Source organism: Xyrauchen texanus, chromosome 7 (genome assembly GCF_025860055.1).
Source record: "Xyrauchen texanus isolate HMW12.3.18 chromosome 7, RBS_HiC_50CHRs, whole genome shotgun sequence".
Classification (NCBI taxonomy): Eukaryota; Metazoa; Chordata; class Actinopteri; order Cypriniformes; family Catostomidae; genus Xyrauchen; species Xyrauchen texanus.
Genome location: NC_068282.1, coordinates 10,133,617 through 10,161,512, shown reverse-complemented (window position 1 = coordinate 10,161,512; position 27,896 = coordinate 10,133,617). Strand labels below are relative to the sequence as shown.

The 27,896-nt window shown below is 35.7% G+C and overlaps 2 protein-coding genes across 2 annotated transcripts; one reads left to right on the top strand and one right to left on the bottom strand.

Moving 5' to 3' along the window:
- Positions 1-9,595: 9,595 nt before the first annotated feature.
- Positions 9,596-19,235, top strand: h6pd (hexose-6-phosphate dehydrogenase (glucose 1-dehydrogenase)). The gene is made up of 5 exons (XM_052131096.1): positions 9,596-9,644; positions 14,384-15,051; positions 16,203-16,320; positions 16,491-16,760; positions 16,855-19,235. Exons 2-5 carry the CDS (start codon positions 14,404-14,406, stop codon positions 18,189-18,191), a joined length of 2,373 nt encoding a protein of 790 aa, XP_051987056.1. The 5' UTR covers positions 9,596-9,644; positions 14,384-14,403; the 3' UTR covers positions 18,192-19,235.
- Positions 19,236-19,500: 265 nt separating this feature from the next.
- On the bottom strand, positions 19,501-23,341 carry LOC127647036 (uncharacterized). Its single transcript, XM_052131097.1, has 6 exons — positions 21,038-23,341; positions 20,864-20,926; positions 20,667-20,746; positions 20,423-20,553; positions 20,275-20,341; positions 19,501-20,172 (listed from the first exon to the last, which is right to left on the bottom strand). The coding sequence occupies exons 1-6, from the start codon at positions 21,214-21,216 to the stop codon at positions 20,114-20,116; spliced, it is 579 nt and encodes a 192-aa protein (XP_051987057.1). The 5' UTR covers positions 21,217-23,341; the 3' UTR covers positions 19,501-20,113.
- Positions 23,342-27,896: the final 4,555 nt, after the last annotated feature.

The window sequence follows — 27,896 nt, the reverse complement described above, 5'->3', positions numbered from 1 at the left end:
CACCATCACTATTTCTTTCCCATGACAAGTGAGAGAAGGGGTTAAGTAGGCTTGCCTCAATGAATGAATTACTACAAATGACTTGAAGAAGTATGAATATTTAGACAGCGGAATACGACAAACAAAAGCATCGCCAGGCAACAGGAAAAAATGCTTGAGTCAAGACTCCTTTGTGCGACAGTCTGTCAGAGTTCCTTGACCTGTGAGACAAACACAGGCTGACTTCTTCTCAAGAGCTTTACAGGCTGCCTGCATTGTGAGAGCTGCTATGAATATTCATGAGATAGACATGAATTGTCCTCAGCTTTAATTTTGGACTAGGGATTTATGTGACAGGGCTCTAGACAAATTCAAAACTCAGAAAGCACATATTTACTGATATATCAAGACTAGAATAAACCTCAGAAATATGGGTTGAAGCTCTCAAAAGGATTAGCATGTGTCTCAAACTTACATTTCTGAGATTAATGTGAGGGTTATATATTTTTTATTATTGTATAGTATGAATGCAGTAGAAGGACTCAAAATAATGCATGTATGGAGCATAATTTTAAAAAAAATACCCACATAAAAAATGTACAGACTTCCATAATGACTTCCATAACAGACAAAATCCATAACCACTTAAGTGTCTACAAGACCCTTCATTCCAAAGCCCTTACCAAGAGATGACATCAGAAAGGAATGTCCTCAGTCAGTTGGCATTAGGGTTGTGATCACAAATGTCTTGTATGCCAAACATGTCTGGCAGAACCCCAGAATAAAAAAAAAATAATTTAACCAACCAAAATAAAATAATTAAAACACAGAAAGAAAACAAATGTATGACATTGGAGAGAACATAAAACTAAACAGCAAAGTAGAATGCTACCTGCTATAAGTCATTAATATGTCATAATAAGCAATTACATTTCTTTTCTCCCCCATGTGAGTAATTATCTGCACAGAAATCGAAACAAGCAAAATATACTGTAGCCTATGTAAAAAAAAAAAAAAAAATTTCAATACATTTATTTAATATTAAATATATTCCCCAAAATATAAAAAATATTTCAATATACATCTGGCCATCTAAAAACAATTAATAGTCAAAATCTTTCTTTCCTGCATGCATGCACACAATTTGGATTAAACGTCATTTTATGCAGGATTTGTTTGGATTAAATGTAATTTTATGCAGATTAAACATCATTTTATGCAGGATTTGTTTGGATTAAATGTAATTTTATGTGGATTAAACGTCATTTTATGAGGGCCAAATTATTTTATTTCAAACATGTAATATTTTATTATTTTATTTTACTTACATGTTTTAATTACAGATCTTCTTCTCGGTCAACCCGGCAACATCAAATCTGTATCAATGCATCATCTAACAATAATTCTCTGAAGACTTGGAAACAAATGAGAAATGTACTTTCAATATTTTTCCTTGTATCTGGATTTACTGTCCATGAGAAGTAATTATATATACTGGTTCTCTAAAAGTTCTTAAGCATATCACAGAAGGCTACATCCACAACGGCAAAGATGCAGCAAATGTGTGATGCAGCATTTTCCTTTAGAATCAAAATGCATGCAAATTTTTTGGGCAACAGGAAGTGGTTATTTTGAAGATCTATGGTGATAAACCATTTAGACTTTAGAAAAACATTTACCGGTTACCAACATTTAAAATTAGCGTTTTCACTCGGGAACAATTGAAAGGGTCTTAAAAATGTGTTAATTTTTAGTTTTCGTTCCTTGAAATGTTTTCAGTCGCTGTAGGTTACACCATCCATTGGTTCATTTTTAATTTTCCTCTATGGGAGTAAATTCCTTTTTATACGAGCCAACCTGTATGATTTCTAACTACAGTATTACGCCTCATACTATTGTTACAACGTTTCTTGAGACTGGGTTGAGTCCTACATACAAACTCCCTATACATCTACATAGATGAAACTCAATTGTATGGACTGAATTGAGATAATTTTATTATCAGCCACAGTTTTTAACATCTGTTTCTTGACTCATTATTTGATCAGACTGCCAAGAGTTACAACTTTCTAACACAAAATTGGATTAAAATGTAAATATAACAATTAGAATTTCCATTATTTCACTCCATGACTGAATGCACTTGCTAAATAAAACATACAATGTGATGATGAAGTCATGTGACAACAATTTAGGATCGCTTAATAATGCATACATTATGTATTTTGTATCACAAACTATTTTTAAACAATAGTAAGCAGTAAATAGTGTATACTGCAGTATTCAGGAAGTAGTAACATTTTGAATATCCAATATTTATTTTAATGGCAACCAGTTCGACACAAAAACTAAACTGAAAGTGACCAGATTGTAAATAATCTACTATTTTGTGTATATGTATAAGTATGAGAGAGAGCCTACTGAGTATTAGGCATGTGATGGTTTTTGGTAACATTGTATATCACAGTAATTAACTTGCATGATATTACTATCGTGGGCACTTCAAACTACTATAAATAAGTCTAGATAACCTCTTTTGTTTAGATTTTTCTGATTGCACAGTTGTTTTATTTCCATCAACATATCAAGATCCACAATACTGTGTGGCATAAGTGACATCTGCACACTCTAATGTAAACAAAACCACCCTTAAAAAATATCTAGAGTTCTGGCAATCTAGCCGCAAACTTGCCACAAATTTGCATTAATTATTTTTACATGAAATGTGCCACAATTCACCACAAATGTTTTCCGGAAGTTTGCAGCTCTTCACCAGTAGTGGTGAACCTGCAGCAAACCTTTGGCAACAATGGATAATTTGCTGCAAGTTTGCCGCAAAGTTAATTTGCCTGTAAAAATAATAAGTGTCGAATTTGTGGCAAGTTTTGAGATTTGTTGTGAACTCTCAATTTTTGAAAGGGAACGTGGACGAGAAGCATGGCTGAATGAGGAACACAGTCCTTTATCCACAGTCTAAAATGGTTTAGTCAGAAGTGTGGAAGTATTTTGGGTTCCAAAAAATGCAGAGGGATTGTTGTTCAAAGATGGTTTCTCTTTGTGTAAAACTTGTTGCAGAAAAGTGGCAACAAAACACAGGAACACCTCCAACATGTTCACTCATGGGACAATTTATACCACGCAATTCAGCAAGATAAAGGTGTGAAAGTTCTGCTCGTTTTTCCTAACTGTTTTTGGAAACTGAGAGACAACACACTAAGTGACAAAAATGTTACTGTTGTTGCCATTTGCCCCAAATCGTGCCACCCTGCCCCCGCAGAGCTTGCAAGATCGCGATGGGAGAAAGATGCCCCGACTGGCTACTCAGCCATAAACACTCTTTACGGTTGGGATTATGGATGTAAAATAACCATGATAAACAGTAGGCCTATAGTTAGGCTACACCATGACACAGGATATTCTTAGTGGTCTTGCAATAATTAGTATCAACCATGTGATTGCTGGGCAGATTTGACAAAGTCATTGATGATTTTGCATCAATGAAAACTAGGAGGGGAGGGTTACATTTGTAATTAGGGATTATGTGTAATAGCAAAGTGTAGCAGCAATTTGTACGAATTCTGCCATGTACTTTATTTATTGACTCTATAATTGAATTGTGCAATTTAATTTATGTACTGTAGGCCTATATACTGTATAATGTCAATGTTTTTTTTTCCACCCTTTTCTCCCCAATTTGGCATGCCCAATTCCTGATGTGCTCTAAGTCCTAATGGTGGCGTAGTGGCTCGCCTCAATCCAGGTGGCAGAGGACGAATCTCAGTTGCCTCTGCGTCTGAGACCATCAATCCACGCATCTTATCACGTGGCTTGTTGAGCACGTTATTGCGGAGACCTAGCACGCATGGAGGCTTCACAACTCACCATGCACCTCACCGAGAGCAAGAACAACATTATAGTGACCACGAGGAGGTTAACCCAACGTGACTCTACCCATCCTAGCAACTGGGCCAATTGGTTGCTTAGGAAACTGGAGTCACTCAGCACACCCTGTATTCAAACTTGCGACTCCAGGTGTGGTAGTCAGCGTCTTTGCTTGCTGAGCTACCCAGGCCCCATATAATGTCAATGTTAATAGAATGTGCCATTTATTTATATATATAAGGGGCGTTAAGGGGAGGTGGAATGCAATGCAACGCAATCGTATGTTGCTATATAGTGTGAGTGAACTTGCAGTTATTACATTTGAAGATGGCGCTTAGCTATATATTAGCAACTGGCTTGCTATCCAGAAAAAAACATGCATAATTTTTTAGGGCTGACAATTTACAGCGTTAATTCGCTGCGATAAATTATACAAAAAATCACACATACATTTTTTAACACAATTAATCATGTCCACGGACCGTATTAAGGAATATTCCTTATAGATGAACAATTCAAACTTTGAGTACCAAAAAGCATCCGTCTGAAGCAGGTGTCCTTAAACAAACGTATAATAAATCTAGGACTGATTGACAAATTCAGTACAAAATGGATTTCTATGGACTGTAGACCAATGATAGGCTTATCTTCAATAATATGGAAAGAAACAATATATTGCATTCTAAAGCCACTTTTTGTATAGTCTATTTTAATGCTTTACTTGTGTGCCAAAATAATGCAATGCATTTTAATTATCTGAATTATTATTATTAGTATAATGTATATAGTGTATATATTTATTAATTCATATATTTATAATATATGTATTATTAATATAACATTTATAATTATTTAATCATTATATATTTAACTATTGTTGTTTGAGTAGCTTTCTAAGCAAAAATGTATGTTTGCAATTCATTGCAGTTAATTTGATGAATTAATCAGCATACCATGCGGTAATTAATTTGATTAAAAACAGCCATAGATTGACAGCCCTAGTTTTTTTAATACTCAAAGTTCCTTGCTATTTGTTAATTTAAAAGGCCAGTGTAGTATTAAAAAAGTAATTAAAGTTGTTATTAAGAGAACAACAAAGTTTGTTTGTCATTCAACCAATTTTCTTAATGTAATTCAATACTGTGTTAATACCATATTCCATATAAAAGCTTCAGCATTTATTGTGATGTGAAAATGTTATACAGTCACAAGCCTACTGTGTTATTAATGCTTAAACAAAGTAAACCCTTGTTTATCATGCTAATAAACTGCCTGGCCACACAAAATGGATGATTAATGACTTTGCTCTGTGTGGCGTGTAAGCACAAGGCACTTATGTTCAGAAAAACATTTGTCTTCAACAAATGAGGAGATAGAGCCATTGAGATGGCCTCACAATACAGAAGTCCCTTTTCATTCAAGGGCTGTGTGCTGTGCAGGAGGCTTGAATTATCTGCTGCACTCTCATCATCCCCCCAGCAGCCCTCCACGCTGTTCCACACAACCACCATTACAAGGCACATCACGCCAGGAGGTTGGCCCGTTACTCTGGGGGTCAGGGTCTGCAGTAGGACCACGGCGGCAGGTTCATTCAAATCTTTTACCCCTCGACACCCTCTTGTCAACCTTGTCACAAGCTCTTGCCAAAAACGCAAATACAGAGGCGGCCCTCCATTGTGGGGTCCTCTAAATCTGTCTGCCCCTCAAAAGCTTTGTTAACAGTCCAGACTGATCCCTTAACTGGGGGTGAAGGGATGCTGTCGTGGGATATGTGCCAGTGACATGTTGAGATGTTAACACATTATTAATGCAAAGTTCTCAAAATTATTCATGGACATAAATGGATTTAATATGTATAGGCACACAATTAAATGAATATAAATAGCATTTTTCTCACTCAAACACAAACAGGGTAACAATAAAATAATGTAATAAGCATTAACTGCACAACATAAAATATAACCCAAGGTACATACAGTATCTTATATCAAGAATACAAACTAAACACAACTATTTCCATAAAATATTATGAAAATGTGATGGCTCACACAGGAACTTGTTGTTTTTCACCCTAATTTTAACAATAGTTTACAGTAAAAAGCATATGTATTCTCTTGTTAAGTATGGTATACATTGTTATCATTAATTATATGGTTAAAAACATACTTTTACTGTATTATTTTTTTTCATTCTTTTACTGTTAAAATTACAGACATTTTTAAAGTGTATACTCACACAGCCTATTGAGTCTATAATTTATTTTAATTGACCCCACATTTATATAAGACTTTTCATTAGGGTTTCACCTAAAACTGTAATCATATCATAAGTGACTGCTCTCAGTGTTATCAGAAAACATTACATTTTATTCTGATTGAATACAAAATTTGTATACTATGGCATTGTTGAATTCTTGATTCTGAATGGTTCTGGTTTCTTGATAAAAAAAAATTATAACCACGTTGCTAGTTCAGCTTTGTTGACCATATTTCAATATCACTTTGCCACATTCTTTCCAAACTACTCACTGTGTCTTGGGCTGTTTTAAGCAAGATAATTAAACAGTGGCGTTAGGAAATTGTTCTAACAGCTTTTTCAGAACAACTTTTCAAAACTGTTTCTGTTTATTTTTTTTCAGGAGAAAAACATGTAAAATGCCTTAAGATAAACATATTACAGACCATTATATATTATACATTATATGTATATTATATAGGCCTACTTTGAATATTTACACAATAAACACTGACAGGGTGATCAGGACCCCAACGTGAATTTGAAGGGGTCTTATATCACCCTGAAATGGTTTGTTTTGTGACAGTGACCCTCTGACTGTACATTATCCTGCTTAATACATGTCTAATTATAAAATAAATAAATGGACATGACATATTGATGTGTGATTAAATGTATTTTGTGAGAAGAAAGGACTAGAGTATTACGAGAGAGAGAGAGAGAGAGAGAGAGAGAGAGAGAGAGAGACATGAAACTAGTTCAGCCATGCAGGAAATTGATTGTCAATTACTGTAGTGTGGATGGATGGATGGATGGATGGATGGATGGATGGATGGATGGATGGATGGATGGATGGATAGATAGATAGATAGATAGATAGATAGATAGATAGATAGATAGATAGATAGATAGATAGATAGATAGATAGATAGATAGATAGATAGATAGATAGATAGATAGATAGATAGATAGATAGATAGAAGGCAGGCCTGTAAATTAGTCATATGCATGTGTTTGTGTGCTCAGCTTGATTGGAATGCCATGCTGGAAGAAGAACAAAGGACTTAAGGAGGAACAAAGCACTTGAATCTAACGGAAGGAAGGCAAGTGGCTGGGTGGCAGTAGGGCAGGGGGTGATGGGAAGAACGAGGATGTTTGTAAGAGTGTTAGGAGATATTCAACACAATGAGCTCCCTGTTGCCATAGCCATTCTTACCTCTACATTTCTTTAACACACACACACACACACACACACACACACACACACACACACACACACACACACACACACACACACACACACACACACACACACCACGTAACCCCATTGGCTGCATGTTAAGACAGCAACATCTATTCATTTTGGGTTTTTCTGCATGACTCAAACACACACTTACAAACTTGCTATACTAGAAACATAATCATGAAGCATTTACATGTTTCCATTAGTGTGATAAAATCACTTAATAACCTTATCTGTGTTAAGTTATTTTCAATATTGGGATTACAGGGTTTTGTTGTCATGACCACGAAGTTGTATAATATTGGTTATAGCTTTACCAAGATATAGTAAGTGATTTTGTATTTTGTTTATGTCTTGTGGCTACTTTTGTAACGGTGTGCATTTTAGTGTTTATTAACTGGCCCCTTTCATTTCTATTTCAAGTTGTCTTTTTTTAATAAAAGAATATTTGAGGAAATCAACATTGTGTCACAAATTGAGCTTAACTTGTAATAAACTCTGAATATTCCTCTAACAACCATTCCAAAAATAATTCTGATTTGGACCAAGCCAACGGGGTCAATGCCCTGAGGCCTCTGACTATCAGGGGCCTCCAGCTGAGAAGCCCTGCAGTGGCCCGACACCTGGAAACAAGCCACTGCAAACCTGATGTAGATGGACGAAGAGCTCTTAAATGTGTGCTAGTGTCTATTGTCAAAATGTAAGACATGACATGAGAAATAGAATCTATTTCTGGCCCCGTGCAGCTTTGATGTTGAATACCAGTAGAGATCTCTTTTGCAATCTTTACAAAAAATTCTACATTCATTAAACTCAAGCAGACCAAATATAGGTTTTTAAGAACAATTTACATAAAATCATAAAGGTCCTTAACAAAAGAGTTAGAGTCAAAACCTGAGATCCAGATGCAGAACAATACCTGACTTAACCCAGGCTTAGATCAATATCGGACCCCCTAAGACATAGACCCCTCAAGATCCCTCAAGGCCCAAGCTCTAACCCAAAAGTCCAGACTGAGTCCAAGTACCAAATTACCAGGCTGTCCAATTCAAGGAACCAAAATATAAACTTTGTTCAATCTGATCCATCATATTATTACTACATAGTTGTATCTCTCAAATTGAATACCTCATCCTATGCTTTATTTGTTAATTCTTCATTTCTTGCTAGAATGTACAGTGTGGATCAGAAACTTTGGAAACTTGCTTATTCATGGGGAGAGTCTACATGTAATGAGAGGTTAATGACTGAATGGAAAAAAAGCAGAATAAAGACATGTGCATAAAGATAGGAGTATACTCTTATGAAAACTCATTACACAATACATTGTGAAATCGGTTTCAGATGGCACAGCCTTTCTTATCTCTAGGTTTGTAACTAGTGGTTTAAAAAGAACTTTCCTGACCCATGACTCATTAAAAAAAAATAATAATAATGTGTGTGTGTGTGTGTGTGTGTGTGTGTGTGTGTGTGTGTGTTCTTTATGTTATTTATCTATACATTTTGGTTGGTTTATGCATATGTTTTAATATTTTAAATAATATTTTATTTTATTTGTTTATTTTTTCCTCTGTACTTGTTGTCTTCATGAGTCAGTGTATTCATACAATCGTATTCATACGATCTTATTGAACATTTATATCAATGTTAAATTAGCGATCTGGAACGATTTCACATAAGAGACATTTTATCTTTAAATACAGGACGATCCCGTTTTCTACAGGACGGTTGGCAACCCTAAAAAGACCTACTGGCAAATATCGCCCCCTCTGGGCTACATACCGAGTTGCATAACACAAACAGTCGTGAATTTTCAATACTTATGTACACTTTGGAATGACATTTCGATTTAAACTCAATGAATCAAACAATAAATATAATCCAGCAACATATCTTCCTCATATTCAAGACTGATACACTGAACGAGTAGACAGCGTACCTTCTGAAAACTGTACCGTCAAGAATTCGATGGATTTAAATATTCGATGGTTTAAATATATTGTTTCACAGCACACGCTCATTTCATCTTCCCTCTCAGTGTATTTTACCGTAAGTACACAGAAACAACGAATAAAAAGTACAAGTTTATTGCTAATATCTAACACAAGCAAAATTACATTAGACTGGTACTATAATTACGGCGATTGTTATTAATAAAAGCGAATATTCTCTGTATCTAAACCACAAGATTAACCCGACCTGAGATCACGTGACCATTATCTGGAAACGCTTGTTTGTAGTATGTGTCACTATAAGCTCGTCCACGCTGTTCGCGCTGTCACAATACTGTCCAGAGGTGAATCAGGTATGTCCACACAGTCTCTCCGTTTCAAAAATAATCTTTGTCGTTATGAATTTGCCATTCTGGGTGCTGATATCATATATTATTTGACGTTTAAAATGATATATCTTGTGTGCCTTTGTTAAAGCTTGTGTTTGTTAGCTATAACAGGTGCTGTCAGGAACTGCACTTTCTGGTGTAGACTTCTTTCTGATAATATTTGTGCGGCTGAAGTAGGCCTAAACCAAGTTTATTCTCCTATTAATAAAATATTAGTAAGTAGACTTGTCAATAGAATTGTTTTATATTACCAATCGATATAATGCTCAGGTTATTTGTGAATTTTTACATTTTATGTTGTTAAATCACCAATGCTAATTGACAATTGATTAAAAAAAACACACACACATTAGGCTACACATACACTATGCTGTAGGTCTACATTTGTATGTCCCCATCTTAAACAATAGCCTCAAAAAGTATTTGGAAAATTAAGCCACACTTATCAATTGCAGTAGATATCATAATTAAAAAGCATGCAGCATTTACTTAAAAGAAAGATAGCAGAAACACACACAAGCACAACATTTCACAAAAAGAAATGTTAGGTTGTATATTAAAGTAAAGATACACTGTCCATAATTAAGACAAAAAGTATGTAGACCATTTCTGTTTTTCAAACATTATCGCAACATATCCACTAAATCATGCATTCGATTAACTTAATACTCTGCTAGGACACCTGTGTGAACTTTTGGGGAAGTTAGTTTTGAGAAAATGTCTAGCATTTTTTATTTTTATTTTGGAGATGCCACTTGGTTTTGTTATCTAATGCAATGGCATTCACACATTTTACAGTGTGACATAAATGTCCAAATACCTTTTTGGACCTCTGTATATCTTTTATATATTAAATAAAATATTATTCACTTCCTCCAGGAAGTCTTTGGTTTGCTTGTTTAACTCTAAAACAGTCCTGCTTTACACAATTGCAGATATTGGTATGATAATATCAACATGTCAAAAGATGATGATACATTTTAAGAAAAATAAAAAACCCTTCAAGTTGACACCCTCATGCAAGTGAACTCTCTAACATTCGCTAAGCAGTGGCTACCTTTAGCTCTTTCTATTCTGTTCCATATGGCTAGGCAGCTTGTTAAATTTTGTGGAAATAATCAAGATATAATTGATCATGTTTAAGTGTCTTAGCTTGACCAAAGCATATTTCCAAGAGTCTGGTATACTTAAATTACAAACACAAGCATTTTCATTTTACTTTCATTTTCAAGTTACAGAGTTAAAAAGGTATTGCACAACAAATTGATCTGACTATAAAACGTGCTGAATTATAGCCGTCTAGCAGCTGACTGAGTTTACTAAGGACTAACTCCTCTGCATCCGGTTATACTGTATAATATTTGATAGTCTCTATTTTGTTCCTGTGATACGGTTGTATTTACTTGAAGGAAAGATACTGTCTTTATGTTTGGACATTTGCAACACCCAAATAAGCAAACAGTGCTTGCTTTGTCTGAGCATTAAGGTTGCATAGACTCAGTCATCTTTGCCCTTCACACATTAGAGTTTTCCTGGTAGACTATTGCTTTTAGATTTGTCACAATTATTCTTGGAACATCATTCTCAACTCTACCATATACAATTATAGTGCTGTCACATTCTCACCTTCAGACAACATGTCTGAATGTGATCGACGATAAACAGCTACTAAGTTAGAATGCATTATTACACAAGTTCGCTTCATTTACTGAGAAATTATTTGCTTTTCATTGACATTTCTTTCTTCAGCAAACAACTCTCAAATGTTTGCCATTTTTGCTTAACGAAATAGCCTAGTTTGTGCAGAAAAATAATTTGTGTGAGGTAGAGGTACCATGACTTGTAGAAAAACTGAACCTAACGGTTTGTGCTCAGACATTGCCTGATGTTGCAATGCTTGATCCGTTGGACCCTGATTCATCCTCCATACATTTAGACCTATTAGGGCTTGTTTTCAGTGCATTTCTTGTTTGGAAGCTGTAATTCTGCTTATACCTCAGACAAAATAATGAGCTAAATTAAAACTAAGTAAAAACATCAAAGTGCACATGCAGCTCTCGCACCCTTTCTACAACTGGTGCAATGTGTCAAATGTGTCAATGCGTCAAAGCGAATGGCTCCCATTTTACAGTAATGAAACATGCTGTCTACTAGGGTTTTAGTAAATACTGGTATTATGATACCAAAATAATACAATGGCACGATATCTTGTTGCTAATTTCGGTACCAAACTACAGGATTATGCTATTAGCAGAATTTTACGAGATTACTTTTTTTTTTAGATGAAATCAGCAACAATTTGGCATTTAATGAAATTCAAATCTTGATATGGCCAAGTGTGATCATTGAACATTGGACAATAAGGATGGCATTCAATTAAATAATATGCAGTCTGCATGCAAACAAGAGGTGCTGCTGTGCTCCATGTCATACTTCACACAAACACTCACACATACACAAACGAGATTGCACGTGATGCACATTATACAGTGTTTAAAGGTGCACTCTGTAACTTTTGTCTTTGTGTCATCTTAGACTTACAGTGACATCTAGCGGCTTGGATGCAGCATCATTTAAAATCAATTGTTTTCAGTTTCAGATGCCATTGTAGAAATGTAGTATTCACAGTCAGCCATGATTAATTTAATCAATGAGTGAAAGTGTCAAATAACAGGACAGTTACGGAGATCAAGCGAGTAGTATTCGTCTGGTTTTGTAATTCTAACTTGGCAGCCCCCATGTGGACCCTCTCCATGTAGAATAAAACAGCTTTTATAAGGTTACTGATATGACTGAATGTTTCATTTTAATGTAAGTGGTCATGAGTGGTTTCATACATATATTGGAAATTTAAATTCATGTCTTTTAGGAGTTAAACTTTTTTTTTAATGAGGATAAAATTACTGGGTGCACTTTCAATGTATGAGCATCTGCACTCACACAAAGATTACGCTTCTCTGAGATCTCAGCTAGCAACTGTTGCATTTCATTAAGATTCAAACTACCACACTGGAGGAACTCAAAGCCTTGTCAGAGTAAAAGTTCTGCCAAAATAAAAGCTCTGTTTAACAGGATGCATGCAAGAAATAGACAGAAAAATATTACTTTTGTATTGGAAAAATATTATATTCAAGGTAATAGCAATAATACTACTAATAACAATAATTTAATAATAAATAGTTTTATTATAATTTATAAATATTATTACAGTTATTGTACATGTAAGCAATATAACAAAAACAAGTGTACTAAATATCAGCACATTTTGTTGTTAAAGAATATTATATTTTATTTGATTTAAATATGTATTTATTTGATTAAAAACTGTTTTGATGATAATATTTAATTAAAACAAAACTTTGAATCCAGAAAAATTCAAATGGAAAATGCAGAATTTGCAACTGCAAGACTTTATGAAGTCCTTTTCTGTGTGATTTAATCAGTTATAATCTGAGGCTATTTTGTTGTTGTCGAAGTATCAATTCAGTATCGAAACCGAGGTACCAGGGCTGGTATCGTACCAAAGCAGAAATTTTGGTATCGGAGCAACCCAACTGTCTACAGTAGATGTGACTGTCACATCGCGTCAATAGTTTAGATATCTCGTTCTATTTCTACAGCTTACAGCTGATTGTCCGAACGTTCTCTATAATGCATCCTGCATACTGCCTCAAGCCTGTGATTGGATAGTGATTATTTTTGCTTGTGGAATGATTTAATGCACTGTTTAAAATGAAATGCATTATAAAAGACAGAATCCCTCAAAAATATTGAATAATGTGCTTTACATTTAACTCTCCAAATGAAAAGTGTCTCAGATTGAAGAATGCAGTATAGTTGAGTGGATTACATTGCAAAGTGTTTCATTCTAGCATTAACTCAGCATCTATTCTTTAAAAATAAAATAAATTACAGTTTTACTTTTAATTGTGGCACTATTTCCACAGGTTGTTAATGAAAAGAAATGTCGTGAGTGAATTAAATGTCACATTGTGCCTCTAATGATTGCATTTCTGTGGCATGAGTTCTGTACCAAGACTGAAGTCTTATCTTAGTTGCAGTGCTGACCCTATGGTTTTTGGCTAGTTTGTAATCATCAGCCAAATATTTGCATAAGATGTTAGCTTTATACAGAGTTATTGATGGGAAATGTAGCCTTGATACAAAAGGCCAAGAAATCAAAGTCTATAATCTAGCTTCTAAATGGGCCCTCAGGGAGAGCAGTGCCTTTAGTCAAAATTGAAAATTTTTTAATATCAGATTTTTTGGTTTGGTTTTCTTTCAGTTTTTCTAACAACAAATTTTTATTTATATTTTAAATCTGATACAGTATCATAACCAGGTGCAAAATGACAATCATTCAGCATATTTTAAGTAGTTTGACCACGCTGATTGTGAAAATGCACGACGCCACAATCATACACAAGAGCATATTTTATGTTTACAGTTATGTGGATTGGTATTTTGGACCAATGAGATTTCACTGTGGGTGTGGCTTCCCAGCACCAAGTGACTGGAAATATTTTCTGTCGCTAGTGGTTGTGGCTGATTTAGATAAAATCATGAGAGAGCATTTTTTTGCTTATCACTTTATCATGTTGCACATTTTATTATATGGTGTGGCATTTAAATTTAGTCAAATGCATTTTGAATTTGCATCTCTAGCTTTTTAAACACCCTGAAATTATTTTATTTTCTTAAAGGGAAGGTGCTTGGCATAACAATGCTGCGAATACGATGGGAGCTGCTGCTAATGGCCATCATATTCTGGCAGAGAGGCCAGACAGAAATGAATGAGACCAAGCAGAGTCTTGGGCATGTGTCTGTGGTAATTGTGGGAGGAACTGGTGACTTGGCCAGGAAGTACCTGTGGCAGGGCTTTTTCCAGCTCTACGCTGACCAGGTAGGCAAAGGATACACCTTTTCATTTTTTGGTGGGGGCCTTTCGCCTGCTGGGAAGGGCACCGAAGTGCTGTTTGAGATCTTGAAGGAGCTTACTTGCCCTTCGGAGCTTTCTGCAGAACGCTGTGCATTGGTTAAAGAGCAGTTCCTGCATCTGGCCCAGTATCATCAGCTGAAGACTTCTGAGGACTATGAGAAGCTCATCCAGCTGATCAAACTGCAGGTAGAACAGGAAGATATGGTGGAAGCAGGGAGGCTCTTCTACTTGTCTGTACCAGCTTTCTCATATGCAGACATTGCTGACAAGATCAACAGCACTTGCCGCCCCTCACATAACGCATGGCTAAGGGTTGTGCTGGAGAAGCCATTTGGACATGATTTTGGTAGTGCCCAGTTCCTTTCCAAACAGCTGTCAGGCAAGCTTAATGAAGAGGAGATGTACAGGATTGACCACTATTTAGGCAAGCAGGTATAATGCTGTTTTATACATCAACCTGATCTCTTGAAAATTGCATGACTGGTAACATTTTTGCAAAATTGTATTATGAGGTTCAATACTCATTGTGGCAGTTCTGAGGTGAAATGTACACTGTGTGGTGCTAAAAGTTTCTCTCAAACAGATTTTTAAGGTAAATGGCCCTGTCGAGTTTTAAATCATCAAAACGTACCTACCTTAAACCTAACCAAATAGTGTCATAAAAGCAAGTGGGAGATGAAAAAGGCAATGGACCCTTTTCACAGACCTGCTATGACGAGTTTCTGCCTTCTTTAACAATGCAAGCTTTTTATATTTACAATTTTAAAAATATGTAGTGTAAATTTATAATGTTGTACTTTGTATTATATTACTCTTGAATAAGTAAAAAAAAATCAGTTACCACAGCTGCAATGAGGCTTCTAACACAGCTGCTGAGGGAGTGACACAATTTGGCCTAATTCTCTCTTAGTGCTGTTATCCAGTGCTTTATATTTTTGCAAAGCTGTGAAAGTGTAATCGTTGATTATTTTTCTTTTGCTGTTGAAGCAAATGTGAAGCAAACATTTTATTTGCTGTGGATTCCCATTCACCGCCATTCAAGTTTACCCTGCAATGTGTCTACTTCCACTCTCCAACCTGGATATGTGGATCTGGTCCATTGCTGAAGCAGCCACACCATTTTGTGGTACTTCTGTTACACTTGGCCCATGTATTGACTGTTGTGCTCTTCAGAACTTGTCCCCCGGTGAAATACTATAAATTAGATCATGCTTGGAAAAAGCTTATATACTGTATGTAGTAGGTTATGTAATGAAAAGTTCAAATGTATTGCCTTACAAGTCATGGGCTATAGTTAAATTGTTTTGATGTCATAAAATAAAATTGTGTGAGGAACAGGTCGATATACTCGCTGTTATACTCATGATTTGTGTGAAAGTGAATAAAAGCCATTGTTGTAGTAGCGTGTTTAGTGTTAATTTCACCAAGAAACTGCCTGAATATGTAGATTGAGCCACATAAAAATTATTTGACACAAATGTGGGTATATAGCTACTTGATTTGACGAGATCAGATTGTCATTAACATACTTTCACATCAATTAACTTTAGGCTTAAATAATGACACCTTTTTGTGCCCCAAAGGTTGTGTCTAAAATATTGCCATTTAGGATGGAGAATAAGAAACTTCTGGACCCCATCTGGAACAAGCACCATATTGAAAGAATAGAAATTGTATTAAAGGAAACCTTAGATGCCAAAGGTACTGAATTCCATTCAAATTTCAAAAAAGTAATTTTTGAAACACCACTCTACACCGCTCCTCTGGTTTTACATTGCTTGTTGGTGTCATAAAGCTCTGGACAAATATATGTACTGTAGACAATATAGGACAAGTATAACCATATACCTTTTTATAATATGAATTCACAGGGCGGATTCAGTTTTATGATCAATATGGAGTCATCAGGGATGTTCTCCAGAACCATCTTACAGAATTCATGACCCTTATGTTGATGAACCTTCCTGCAAACCTATCCAACAGTGCGGAGATACTAAAAAACAAACTCATTTTCTTGGCTTCCCTTAATTTCATTGATAGAAGCAATGCAGTTATTGGTCAGTACCATGCTTACAATGGAGAAGTTCAGCAAGAGCTTAATAAAACAAAGGATTACTTCAGCCGTACTCCCACATTTGCTGGTAAGTTGAAGAGCTTTTTAGTTATCTGACTGATTTATTTGAACTTTGAAAAACATTCAACATATGCTTGCGTTGACAATGGTTGTGTTTACAGGTGTGGTCATTCATGTCGACAATGCACAGTTTGAGGGCATCCCCATTTTTATGACCTCAGGCAAGGCACTTGATGAACGTGTTAGTTATGCTCGTGTTCTCTTCAGAAGTGACACATTTTGTGTCCAGGATTCCAACAATGTTCAGTGCAAACCCAAACAGATTATATTTTTTCTGGGTCATGGGAAACTTCAGTACCCAGCGATTCTTGTCAGCAAGAATCTCTTCAAACCTGATCTGGTGAGCAGCAATTGGAAAGAGATCACAGAGTACAAAGATGTGAATGTGCTGGGGTTACCACTCAGTGATCATTACGTCCAGACACCAATCGTACCCAGAGAGGCTTATTGCGAGCTGATCTTGCATGTCTTCATTGGCCGCAAGGACAGCTTTATCAGTTCAGAGGGACTCCTTGCTTCCTGGGCATTCTGGACTCCACTCCTTGACAGCTTGGCTCAGGACTTTCCTCGGCTATACCCTGGTGGTGTAGCCAATGGCAACCTGCTGAACTTTCAACTGCGTGGCCATCAGGTCGCCTTTAGCCATGAAGCATTGGTCAATGTGATCAAGACAGGTGTGGAGGAGAACTTCCAGGTGATGCAAGGGAAGTTCCGTAGTTCTGATATGGTGTCCGCATGGGCACAGGAACTGGTGGAACGTTTGGCCTCTGATCTTTTGCTGGCCGCTGAGAAGGCCATTCATGAAGAAGGTCAGTTTCACCTGGCGTTGTCTGGTGGCTCCAGCCCAGTGGCACTACTCCGTTCTCTTGCCCTGAACCTCTACACTTTTCCATGGCGCAACACTCATATATGGCAAGTGGACGAGCGATGTGTCCCACACACAGAGTCAGGCTCAAACTTCCAATCCATTCACAATCTCCTGCTTCAGCATATTCGCATACCCTACTTTAATATCCACCCCATGCCAGTGCACCTTAACCAGCGGTTATGTGTGGAGGAGGATGGTGGTCCTATTCTATATGAGAAAGAAATCAATCAATTTATCAATGCCTCCAGGTTCCATTACATCCTGCTAGGTGTGGGTCATGATGGCCACACTGCCTCACTGTTCCAGGACACCAAGTTGGACAGTCATAGAGAACGACTGGTTACTCTGACTGAAAGCCCATTTAAACCTCACCAGAGGATGAGTCTCACTTTCACAGCTATCAATAGAGCTCAAAGGGTAGGTGTTTTAGTTATGGGAAAAAGCAAGCATGAACTTGTCACTCAGCTCAGCCGAATCAAGGGGGAATCAACCAAGTATCCCATAACCAAAGTACAGCCAAAGAGTGGTACTCTAATATGGTATTTAGACTATGATGCTTTATTAGGATAGGTGCCCTAAAGATTGATCTAAATGAGTATACAATAATGACAACCCCTATTTTTCAGATTGAATGCTGTATTAGGAGTGATTGAATTATCAATTGAAGTTTGTTGATCCTCAAATGTAGTGTGATGACATAATTTTAAATAGTTGTCAGTTGCAGTTGTGAAGAGGATTTGTGTGAGTGTTATTTCAATGCTGTGAAAGACTTTTCAAACGGCTAATTTTACTGTTTTTGGAATGATTGCCTTATCAATGATTGTGCATTTGAAATCTCAGGAATACTAGTAGTTTACAGAAATTTATTTAAAATGACAATTTTGGTTATGTAGCTAAAGTACATTAACAAGATTAGACTGTACAATTTAGAAAGCAATAATGGAGATACTTATGGAACACTTCATTCCACATCAAGCACTTAAGCCACAGTTGAGATCAAGCAGTGGTCAGATAAAAAATAAAGTAATTTAAATGGTTGCTTAATATATAGCTGCAGCAGACTGTTAACATTTGAGATGGAAAACAATTATGCCCTCGAATCTTTGTTTTTTAAAAGGAAAAACAGAAGTATTTGGTTTCTTTTTCCTCTTTAAACAAGGATTTAAATAGTGAAATGAATGGTTAAATCCTGTTATAAGCATAGTCATAGACCTGAGGTTAAGAATCCATACTATACATATCCACAAAACTTGGAACTTGCCATATCCAATGTTTCATTTCCATATCCAAAAAGTACAACCTTTAATGTGCTTTTTATTTTTAGATTGATTTGAAGTTCCTGTTATTAGTCTTGCTTGATAAAACCATTCCAGAAAAACGTTGTTCCGTCAGGTTTGGTGTCAGATTTGTGTAACTTGTTTAAAATATTGAATCGTTCCATGCTTTGTCTGCAGGAGTTTGGACAGTATTGTCTAATTGATTACCACCACCAATAATTTTGCCAATAAATCCATTGTAGTCCAGATGAGTAACATTACATTCCACAGGGATGATCTAATGTGTAAAAATGTGACTGAAATAAACATGCTTGATAATGAAATAATATACTGAAGTCCTTACTAAATTTTTTGAGTGGCTTAGATTTGTAATAAAATCATATTTTAAAAAATAATATAGAATCATGAACATGTAAAGATCATGTAAAGAACTTGCTGTCTGTTTTTCAACAAAGTGGGTGCTTTGCAAGGTTTAACAAAATTGTATTATTATTTTTTTTAAATATAAATGTTTTATATATATTTATTTTATTTTTTTGTTTGTTTGTTTTTTACTCATTTACAGTGCTGTGCAAAAGTTTTAGGCACTAGTAAGGATGTCTTCAAAATATAATGCAATAAAACGTTTTCATTTATCAATTAAAGTCAAAGTCCAGTAATTATTACTACAACAATATTTGGTGTGAACGCTTTTGCCTTCAAAATCGCACCAATAGGTCACCTGGACAGTTTTTCTTGGTTGTTGAAAGATAGGTTGTTCCAAGCTTCTTGGAGAATTCACAACATTTCTTCTATCTATTTAGGCTCTCTCAACTGCTTCTGTTTCCATGTAATCCGAGACTATGTTCTGTGGGTGCCATGCTATCTATTGCAGTTCTCCTTGTTCTTCTGTTTGCAAAAGGAATAATCAGGAGTTTAAAATGTATATTTCCTATTGACACTAAAGCTGAAGATATATAATAATCTTAAGACAAAAGTTTTTGTGAAACATCTTACATGCCTATGACTTTTGCACAGTACTGTACATACATTGTAATTTCCCCACATCCCTTGCATGCTGTAAGGGTGTATCATTGGACAGAATCCATCTTAACCTGTGGCTGTACCTGACCACATTCTCTAATACATGAGACCATCTAAATAATAGATGCACCTGTATTTAGTTTCAGTTGAAGGTCCCAGTGGATCACATTTCTCCCCAGGATTAAGTATATCTCAACAATGGGGAAAAAGTCTGTACATAAGACAAAAACCTCCTCTGACCAGAAAGAAAGCTGAGTAGAGACACAAAAACCATGGTTAAATTGACTATATAACTATTAAAGTGGTTATATCTCTTAACTGAAATGAAACTGACTGAAATAAAAGTACATTACCTGTTGATGCTATGCAAGCCCAAGAGACTACCAAAGAAAATATATACAGTTCTGGGGTGGTGTTCGCCTGAGAAAGATAACATGTATGTTCAGTATATATATATATATGTATATGCTTATCATAAAGCCATATTTCATTCACACTTACACATTCAGGTGCAGTCAAGGTAAGAATGGCAGTACTGAGTCCCTCTGCGAATGAGAACACCCCAAATAAGTGGTATGTTACCCTGATACTCTTGGGAACTGGATCAGTCAGTGTAAGAGCTATAGCCAAACCTTGAGTGGGGAGAAAGGGGCTGATATTCTGTAATTATATTTATGATGTGGGGTAATATATATTTTATAAAGAGTACTCATTATAAAAAGAACCGATTACTATAGGAGGTTACCTGTTGCTGTAAAGGAGAACACAATGAAGACTATTAGATTACTCAACAGTGGCCTTTCACAATAACGAGAGGATTGTGGCCTGTGAACATATGTCAGAACATTAGACATATGAGACTATGACATTCAGTGCATGTCTGTTGAGAGCAGTTTTTTTTTTTATCTGGCAAACTTTGCATAGAGACACAATGGCACTTGCCTTGTCAAGACATAAAACTGTGGTGCCAGGAAAAGCACCACAAAGATGAAAAGAACAATCTGACTGTTGAAGAGAGAAAAACAAGTGTACTGTTAACATTTTATTTTGCACACAAAAAAAGCAATGAAAGGATAATTGTTATGCAGTGCAGATAGATAGATAGATAAATCTTACAATTTCAACCTTTGGTCCCTTGGAAGCCATCTGCTGGTCTGAAAAGCTGCATGGACTAAGAAGTGGTGAAGCATTGTCACCCTGAAGCTTTCAAGTAGGCTGAAAATCTCCAAAAGAGGGTGGGGAAACTCCAGAAGGGGGTAGGGCCGACTCCAAAAGGGGGCAGCACTTCCACCCATGTTAGGGTTAGAGTTGAGCTAGGGCTCTTTATGTCTTTGCTGGCGGTTCAGAGCTCCTTCCTTCTTGAAGCTTGAGGTGATTCGTTGAATTAATGAGGCACAGAAGTCATGTCAGGTTTGTTAACAGAAGGAAAGAACAGGACCAGGAAGGTCTGCTGCCTTAAAAAACACTTTAATTTAAGGAATAGTTCAACAAACATAAAAATTCTGTCATCATTTACTTACCCACATTGTTCCAAACCAAGGTTGTTCAGTTTACTTAATTAAAATGAACTATAGCAACATAATTCTTGAACATTTTGTTTTATCCAATTACATACAATTTAAGTTTACTTAATCCATTTGTGTTTGGACTACATTAACACTTTTTGAAGCATTTATGAAACTGGGCAGGGGATTTCCATTTCCCAACATGCTTTGCATGGGACTAGATGAGGTGAATAAATGTTGAAATTAAGTGTTATTTTATGCATTTTCGAGCACGATGAGAATAGGAGATTTGTTAAAGTTTAATGTGCTGTTATATGGTATTTAAAGAGAGTCTGTTAGGCTGGAGCTTTGGGTGTTACCATTATGGTGAAGATTGGCGGGTGTGCTTTCACTTTAAGAAATGCGTAAATTTATAATCAGTTGCTATCAACTTGACTGAGCAACAGTTTCACTGACTTTAAACTTGCCAACCTGACATATACAGTACTAATGATTAATAAAATAAAGTTGGATCAACATAATGTCATTAAATTAAACATTTGTCAATTTAGTTTGACTATTACTAATCTAAAACGTTGGTTGACCTAATCCAACTAAATTATGTTGGCTGAATGAAACTGACTTATTTTAAATTAAATTGCTTGTAAAAACTCTCAAATTCAAATAAGGGTAATGCTTTCATTTTCTTAGTGTATTGTCAGGAAATAAAAACATATTTCATAATTTCAGTATGTTCATCACACAGAAGAATTAGCATAACAAATGTGATGCGTTTTAGAAATAATTGTAAAAATTCGAGAATTTTGTTAGTAAAAAGTTACATTTGCATATCAAGTAAAAACCATATCTAGCACTAATCTGACTACAGGATAAATTTGTCTACAGTGCCTCAATGTCAATGGTGTTACAGCTCTGCTCTAAAGCATCTCCAGGGAGAATTGAGAAAAGATAGCTGACCGGATGAGAACATCTGTTATTGTCACACCATCTTGTTTTAATAAAAAAAGAGAAGGAAAATACACCTACCTTACATTACTCTGCTGTCGATACCACTAAGAGTTTTAAGAGATTGCCAGTATGAGATATTTTAATTAAAAAGACTTTTGGTAAAGAATCAAGCCCAGATAATGATACAAAACCAGTCATTTCAAGCCATATGTGACTTCTCTGACAGTTAAACTGTTGACAAACTGTTAACTCACTGTACCACATTAGTCCACTGGTAAAGCAACATGTGCCTTTTGAGTTACATTGTTCTCTTTTATTCGCCAAGAGATATGTACGCAATTCGTTTGTAAAAGTTGTTCCGCCTCAGGGAACAAAGCCTCTCACCAAGCCTCTAAAATATCCTTTGTGTGCTAGGGAACACCCCTGCCCCAATAAACAAAACACAGACACATTGAAAACATCACATATGTTTCTCTCATTTCCACACATATTCACTTAAATTCCAGCTTCCAGGTTTAAACAGAAGGTAGATCTGAGAGAAAGTAAAATGTAACACTTTGGGATAAACCTTAAGAATGTCTGCAAAAAACAGCGGAACATAGGAATTAGTGGAAAATGACAATTTGGATGCTTACATGGTGGCCTTCAGTGAGCAATTTATTCATTAAAGTCTACCAAATTATCATATTTATTCTCAGTATTTGTTTTCTTTAAATATTATACCTCATATAATGGTTAGTATCCATATTTCTGTTAACATTTTTGTGATTATAGACTTTTGTATAAACATTTCAATTTTGGGGTATATTTACTAAGAATGAGGATTTCACCTCATTGTAATACAGGAATTGATTACGCCGCATGAAAGGTTGCGGGGATGCTAAAGTCACAGGAGATTATTGTGTAAGATGTAGACTCTTTCACCATTAAAATGTTAACAACATTCTAACATTAAAAATCGGCGAAGAGTTTGAGGAGGTTATCAAAGGCCTGGACAACAGAAAATGCATAAATTTACATAATGCCAATCATATAGGCCAATACGTTTGGTCATGAACATAGCAGGCTAATGTGACAGTTTTGTTTTGTGTCGGAACCCATATTTTAAAGCTCCCTTGCAAGAACTAAGAAGTTATTTAAATTTTATTATAGACTACAGTTAATTGGGTGAATCACAAACAGTTCAGAGTTCAGTTCAAAGTGTTCAGAATGGAGAGGATAGACACACTGGATAGATGGAATTACTCTTTATCTTGTGAGTGAATATCAGTCATACATGCGACGTAAGTATCAGATGAAATGCAAACCTTATGTACTCTTTAACTTTTCCTTTTAAGGAACTTAAATGTGAAGACCAGACCTGCAAGCAAACCTACAAAAGAATAGCTTGATTCATAACCATCATGTTGAATTTAAAAGGATAGTTCAACCAAGAAGGAAAATTCTCTCGTAATTTACTCAACCTCATGCCATCCCAGATGTGTTTGACTTAGTTTCATCTGCTGAACATAAACAAATATTTTTAGAAGAATATCTCAGCTCTGTAAGTCTATACAATGCAAGACAATGGTGGACAAAACTTTGAAGGTCCAAAAAGCAGATAAAGCAGCATTAAAGTAATCCACACAACTCCAGTGGTTAAATCCATATCTTTAGAAGAGGGATCACAGGTGTGGATGAGAAACAGATCAATATTAAAGTTATTTTTCTACTATAAATTCTCTTCCCTGCCAGTAGGTGGCGATATGTACAAAGAATGTAAATTGCCAAAAATAAAAAAATGTGAAAGTGGAGATTTATGGTAAAAAAGGACTTAATGTTTCTCATATCATATCGATTCTGAAGATATGAGCTGTGTCCGAAACCACCTACTATCACAGTGTGTTCTGTATTTGATGGATGCACTTATCTGCTGGCAAAAAAGTTAATTTTTTTTAGTTATGCAAGTAGTATGAAGATTTTAGACTTCATTCGGGGACGTGGGTATTGGCTTGTTACCCCAATATGTGACGCAAAAACTATCTGCTCTGGTTTTGTTAAGCAAGCACCATTTAAGCACAAGTAATAATTCAGTTATTCGAGAAGAGCCATCCACCTCGCAATTCACCACAGTTCCTTTAAATTCAGTGATTTGAATGTGATGTTGCCTCAGCTCCCAAAGGAAAATAGGATCCATTCGATCTACACTTCAAAATGTAGGTCATCCGGGTATTTCTCGCTTAACGTTTCATGAATATTGTGGATTCGAACATATTACTCTATTGGCATACTGTTTTTGGAAAACGCAGCAATGGATTGAAGCATTGGAGTCGTATGGATTACTTTTATGATGCTTTTTGGACCTTCAAAGTTCTGGCCACCATTCACTGGCATTGTATGAACCTACAGAGCGGAGATATTTTTCTAAAAATCTTCAATTGTCAAGTCAAGTCAATTTTATTTGTATAGCGCCTTTCACAACACACATCGTTTCAAAGCAGCTTTACAGAAGATCAGGCATTTACAGACGATAAAACTGTAATGTCTATAAAGTCGATGAATCATCATTGTGTAATTAGATAAAATAAGATTGTTAATCATGTTTAAAAATAAGCTTGTGTTCTGCATAAGAAAGTCATACAGATCTGGGATGGAGTGTGGGTTAGTAAATTATGGCAGAATATAATTTTTTTTGATGAACTACCCCTTTATTAATTTACACCATTTAAATGATGCAGCATTTTATGCCAATATTCTTCACGTTTATGAACATATCAAGTTTTAAAAAAGCTGTGGTTATTAGCAAATAGCTCTGACAAAACCTTGAAAGTGCTTTACAATTGCTCTGTATTAAATAGAAATGTGCTTTGAGATCAGATCAGATGTCAGTACTCCACATATTTTATTAATTTGCACATTACATAAACAAAGCAACAGTGTGCACTGCATTAAATAAATACATGAAGGAAACATAGGCAATGTATCATTAATATATATATATATATATATATATATATATATATATATATATATATATTAATTATTATTATACTAATAATCTATGATACATAGATTATTAGTATAATAATATTAAGATAAACAATTATATTAAAAAGACATAAAAAGCTCCATCAGAGAAAATTACAAGATAATTTGTCAATCTTGCAAATATTATGAAGTGTGGAGCTCATGTCCACTGCACATCAGTAGTAGGCGCTGATGACATAAACACTAACAGCACTGTTAACATTTGCAACGTGAAGAAATCAGATTTCAGGACAGGCATTTATAAAATTGTATTTAAATAGTTTGCCAAAGATATAGGCCTACCAGTAGCTTGTGTTATTTTTTGCCATTTTTGTTCTTGCTTAAAATGTGACATTTCAAAAAACAAATTGTGCAGTATAAAAATATTTAAATTAAACGTTTAAGGTTTGAGAGTGACTGAGCATAATGCCTATTAAGTTACATAACTGATTAACGTCGTGTATTCACATATTTTTACTAGTATTTTGGCAAATATTACAACCTGATTAACTTCTCAATCTCTCTTTTTTCAGGCTAAAAGTGAAGCAGACGACCTTTGCCCTGAGACGCAAAGAGGTCATCACTGAAAACCTACCTGTTGGTGATATCTTGGAATGCTGGCCTGCCTTTAAAATTGAGTCACAGGTAAAAATATTTTTCTTAGTACACTTGAAAATGTTATATTTAAGTAGTTGACCCAGAAATGAACATTTGCTGTTAATTTACTCTCTCTGGCCATGCAAGATGTAGGCTACGTTCTTTCTTCAGTATAACACTAAAGATGATTTTTAGCTTAACTCATGGTCCTTGTTGACTCATAAAATGCAGGTCAATGGGTGCTGTCACTTTGCGAGTCAAAAAACAAACAAGCAATACAAAATATATACCTGTGAGACAGAAATCTTGAGCTCCAGACTCTCGTTTTCCTGATAATGTTATAATTTAATGTCTATATCATCTTTTTTACTCACAAAGTGGTGGCACCCATTGACTTGTATTTTATGAATCACCAAGGACCACAGGTTCAGCTAAAAATAATTTTTAGTGTTCAACTGAAGAAAGTAACCTACATCTTGGGTGGTTGAAGGGTAAGTAAACTGACAGCACATTTTTATTTGTGGTTATTTTTCAGTGTGTCAGGTTTACACTTGTAGCTGACAGGTGAAGTTCAAAATGTTATTTTGCAGCACGTTTTTTTTTTCTCTACAGGATCACAAATGTAAACTGTATACCTTGGCTTAATCACTTATTCATTTGTGCAGATCTGTTCAGAGTTTCATAAAATTACAAACATCAACCTGAAGAACCACTTTTATGCCGTGTTGGACCAGCATGCTCCCCGTCTTCAGAGCTTGTTCAGAAAGAAAGCTGCTCGCACAGGGAAAGTGTCTGAAGTACTGAGTCAGCTCTTCAGGATATATGACCTCCAGGTCAGTTGGTTACACTTCTTTTTGCCTGATATAGAAACTGCAGTGGATTTTTTTATATTTTGCTTACAGACATTTGAGAGATGCATAGTATTGTGTAGCTGTGCGGATTATATTCCATGTTAAATCAAGATTCTCGTACTCGTGTCTCTAATTCTCACACTGAAGGAAAACGTGGACGTCCATGTACGACGAGCTGCCGTCCTCCGTGCTCTCCCCGCCTATCTGCAAGAGGATGACTCCAACTTTCTCAAGACGTGGGATGTAAGTGTTGCACTGTTTGATTACCAACAATCTCACATCTCCATTCAAATGTCATCCTGGTTCTAGTTCCATGTTTTTAATATATTAATTAGTTACTGTATGGGTTAGAATGGTTTGAAATAGATGTAAATATTTGTCACTTATTAGCAGTCATCCTTTGGAAGTTTAGAGTAACAGTTCTTTGTTCTTGTCTTCAGGTTGAACAATCTAATGAACCAGGCATTGATGACATACCACTCGGTCTCCTCTCCATTTGTGGCAATTCAACAGATGCCACGTTCTTCTGCCCAGAGAAGATTGCAGTTGTACTTGAGGGTAACATGGTTATCGATTTTCCCACATTGGCTGATGCATTTGTCATGCTTTTTGGACTAACTTACGCCTTGGATCTAAGTTACCCAAAAGAGTTGGCCAACACATTTGACTTTATCCAGAAAGTCTTGATGGGTCTGGAGGATGGGAAGCTAAGGCCCAGAGTGTTGAGTCTTAAAAATGAGCTTTTTGCAGTGGAGTAACCTCAGTGTTTGAACAACGATTACAAAGTTATTTGACATTTCATTCTGTCACTTTTATTGCACACCATAGTGCAAGGAAATTATTTTTCTGGAAAACAGCTTACATGTGTTTTAAAGTATGATTGATCAACGTACAGTTTAAATGTGTTGCTGTTCAAGTTGTCAGGTTTGCACTGTATTGATGTGTTATACAGTACAACAGACAATGCAGTGCATTGCAGTTTACACTGTAGTATTCATATCTTTGATTTTATGTATGCTAATACATAGTACATTACATAGTACATAGATAATTATGTGCCGTTTAGTA

Coding starts and splice junctions, on each gene's coding strand:
- h6pd (XM_052131096.1), top strand. CDS start 14,404: ATGCTGCGAATACGATGGGAGCTGCTGCTAATGGCCATCATATTCTGG. Junction 15,052..16,202: donor ACCACTATTTAGGCAAGCAG/GTATAATGCTGT, acceptor TGTGCCCCAAAG/GTTGTGTCTAAAATATTGCC. Junction 16,321..16,490: donor GGAAACCTTAGATGCCAAAG/GTACTGAATTCC, acceptor ATGAATTCACAG/GGCGGATTCAGTTTTATGAT.
- LOC127647036 (XM_052131097.1), bottom strand. CDS start 21,216: ATGGGTGGAAGTGCTGCCCCCTTTTGGAGTCGGCCCTACCCCCTTCTG. Junction 20,554..20,666: donor GTTCTCCTTTACAGCAACAG/GTAACCTCCTAT, acceptor TCCCCACTCAAG/GTTTGGCTATAGCTCTTACA. Junction 20,173..20,274: donor GGCTTGCATAGCATCAACAG/GTAATGTACTTT, acceptor GTCTCTACTCAG/CTTTCTTTCTGGTCAGAGGA.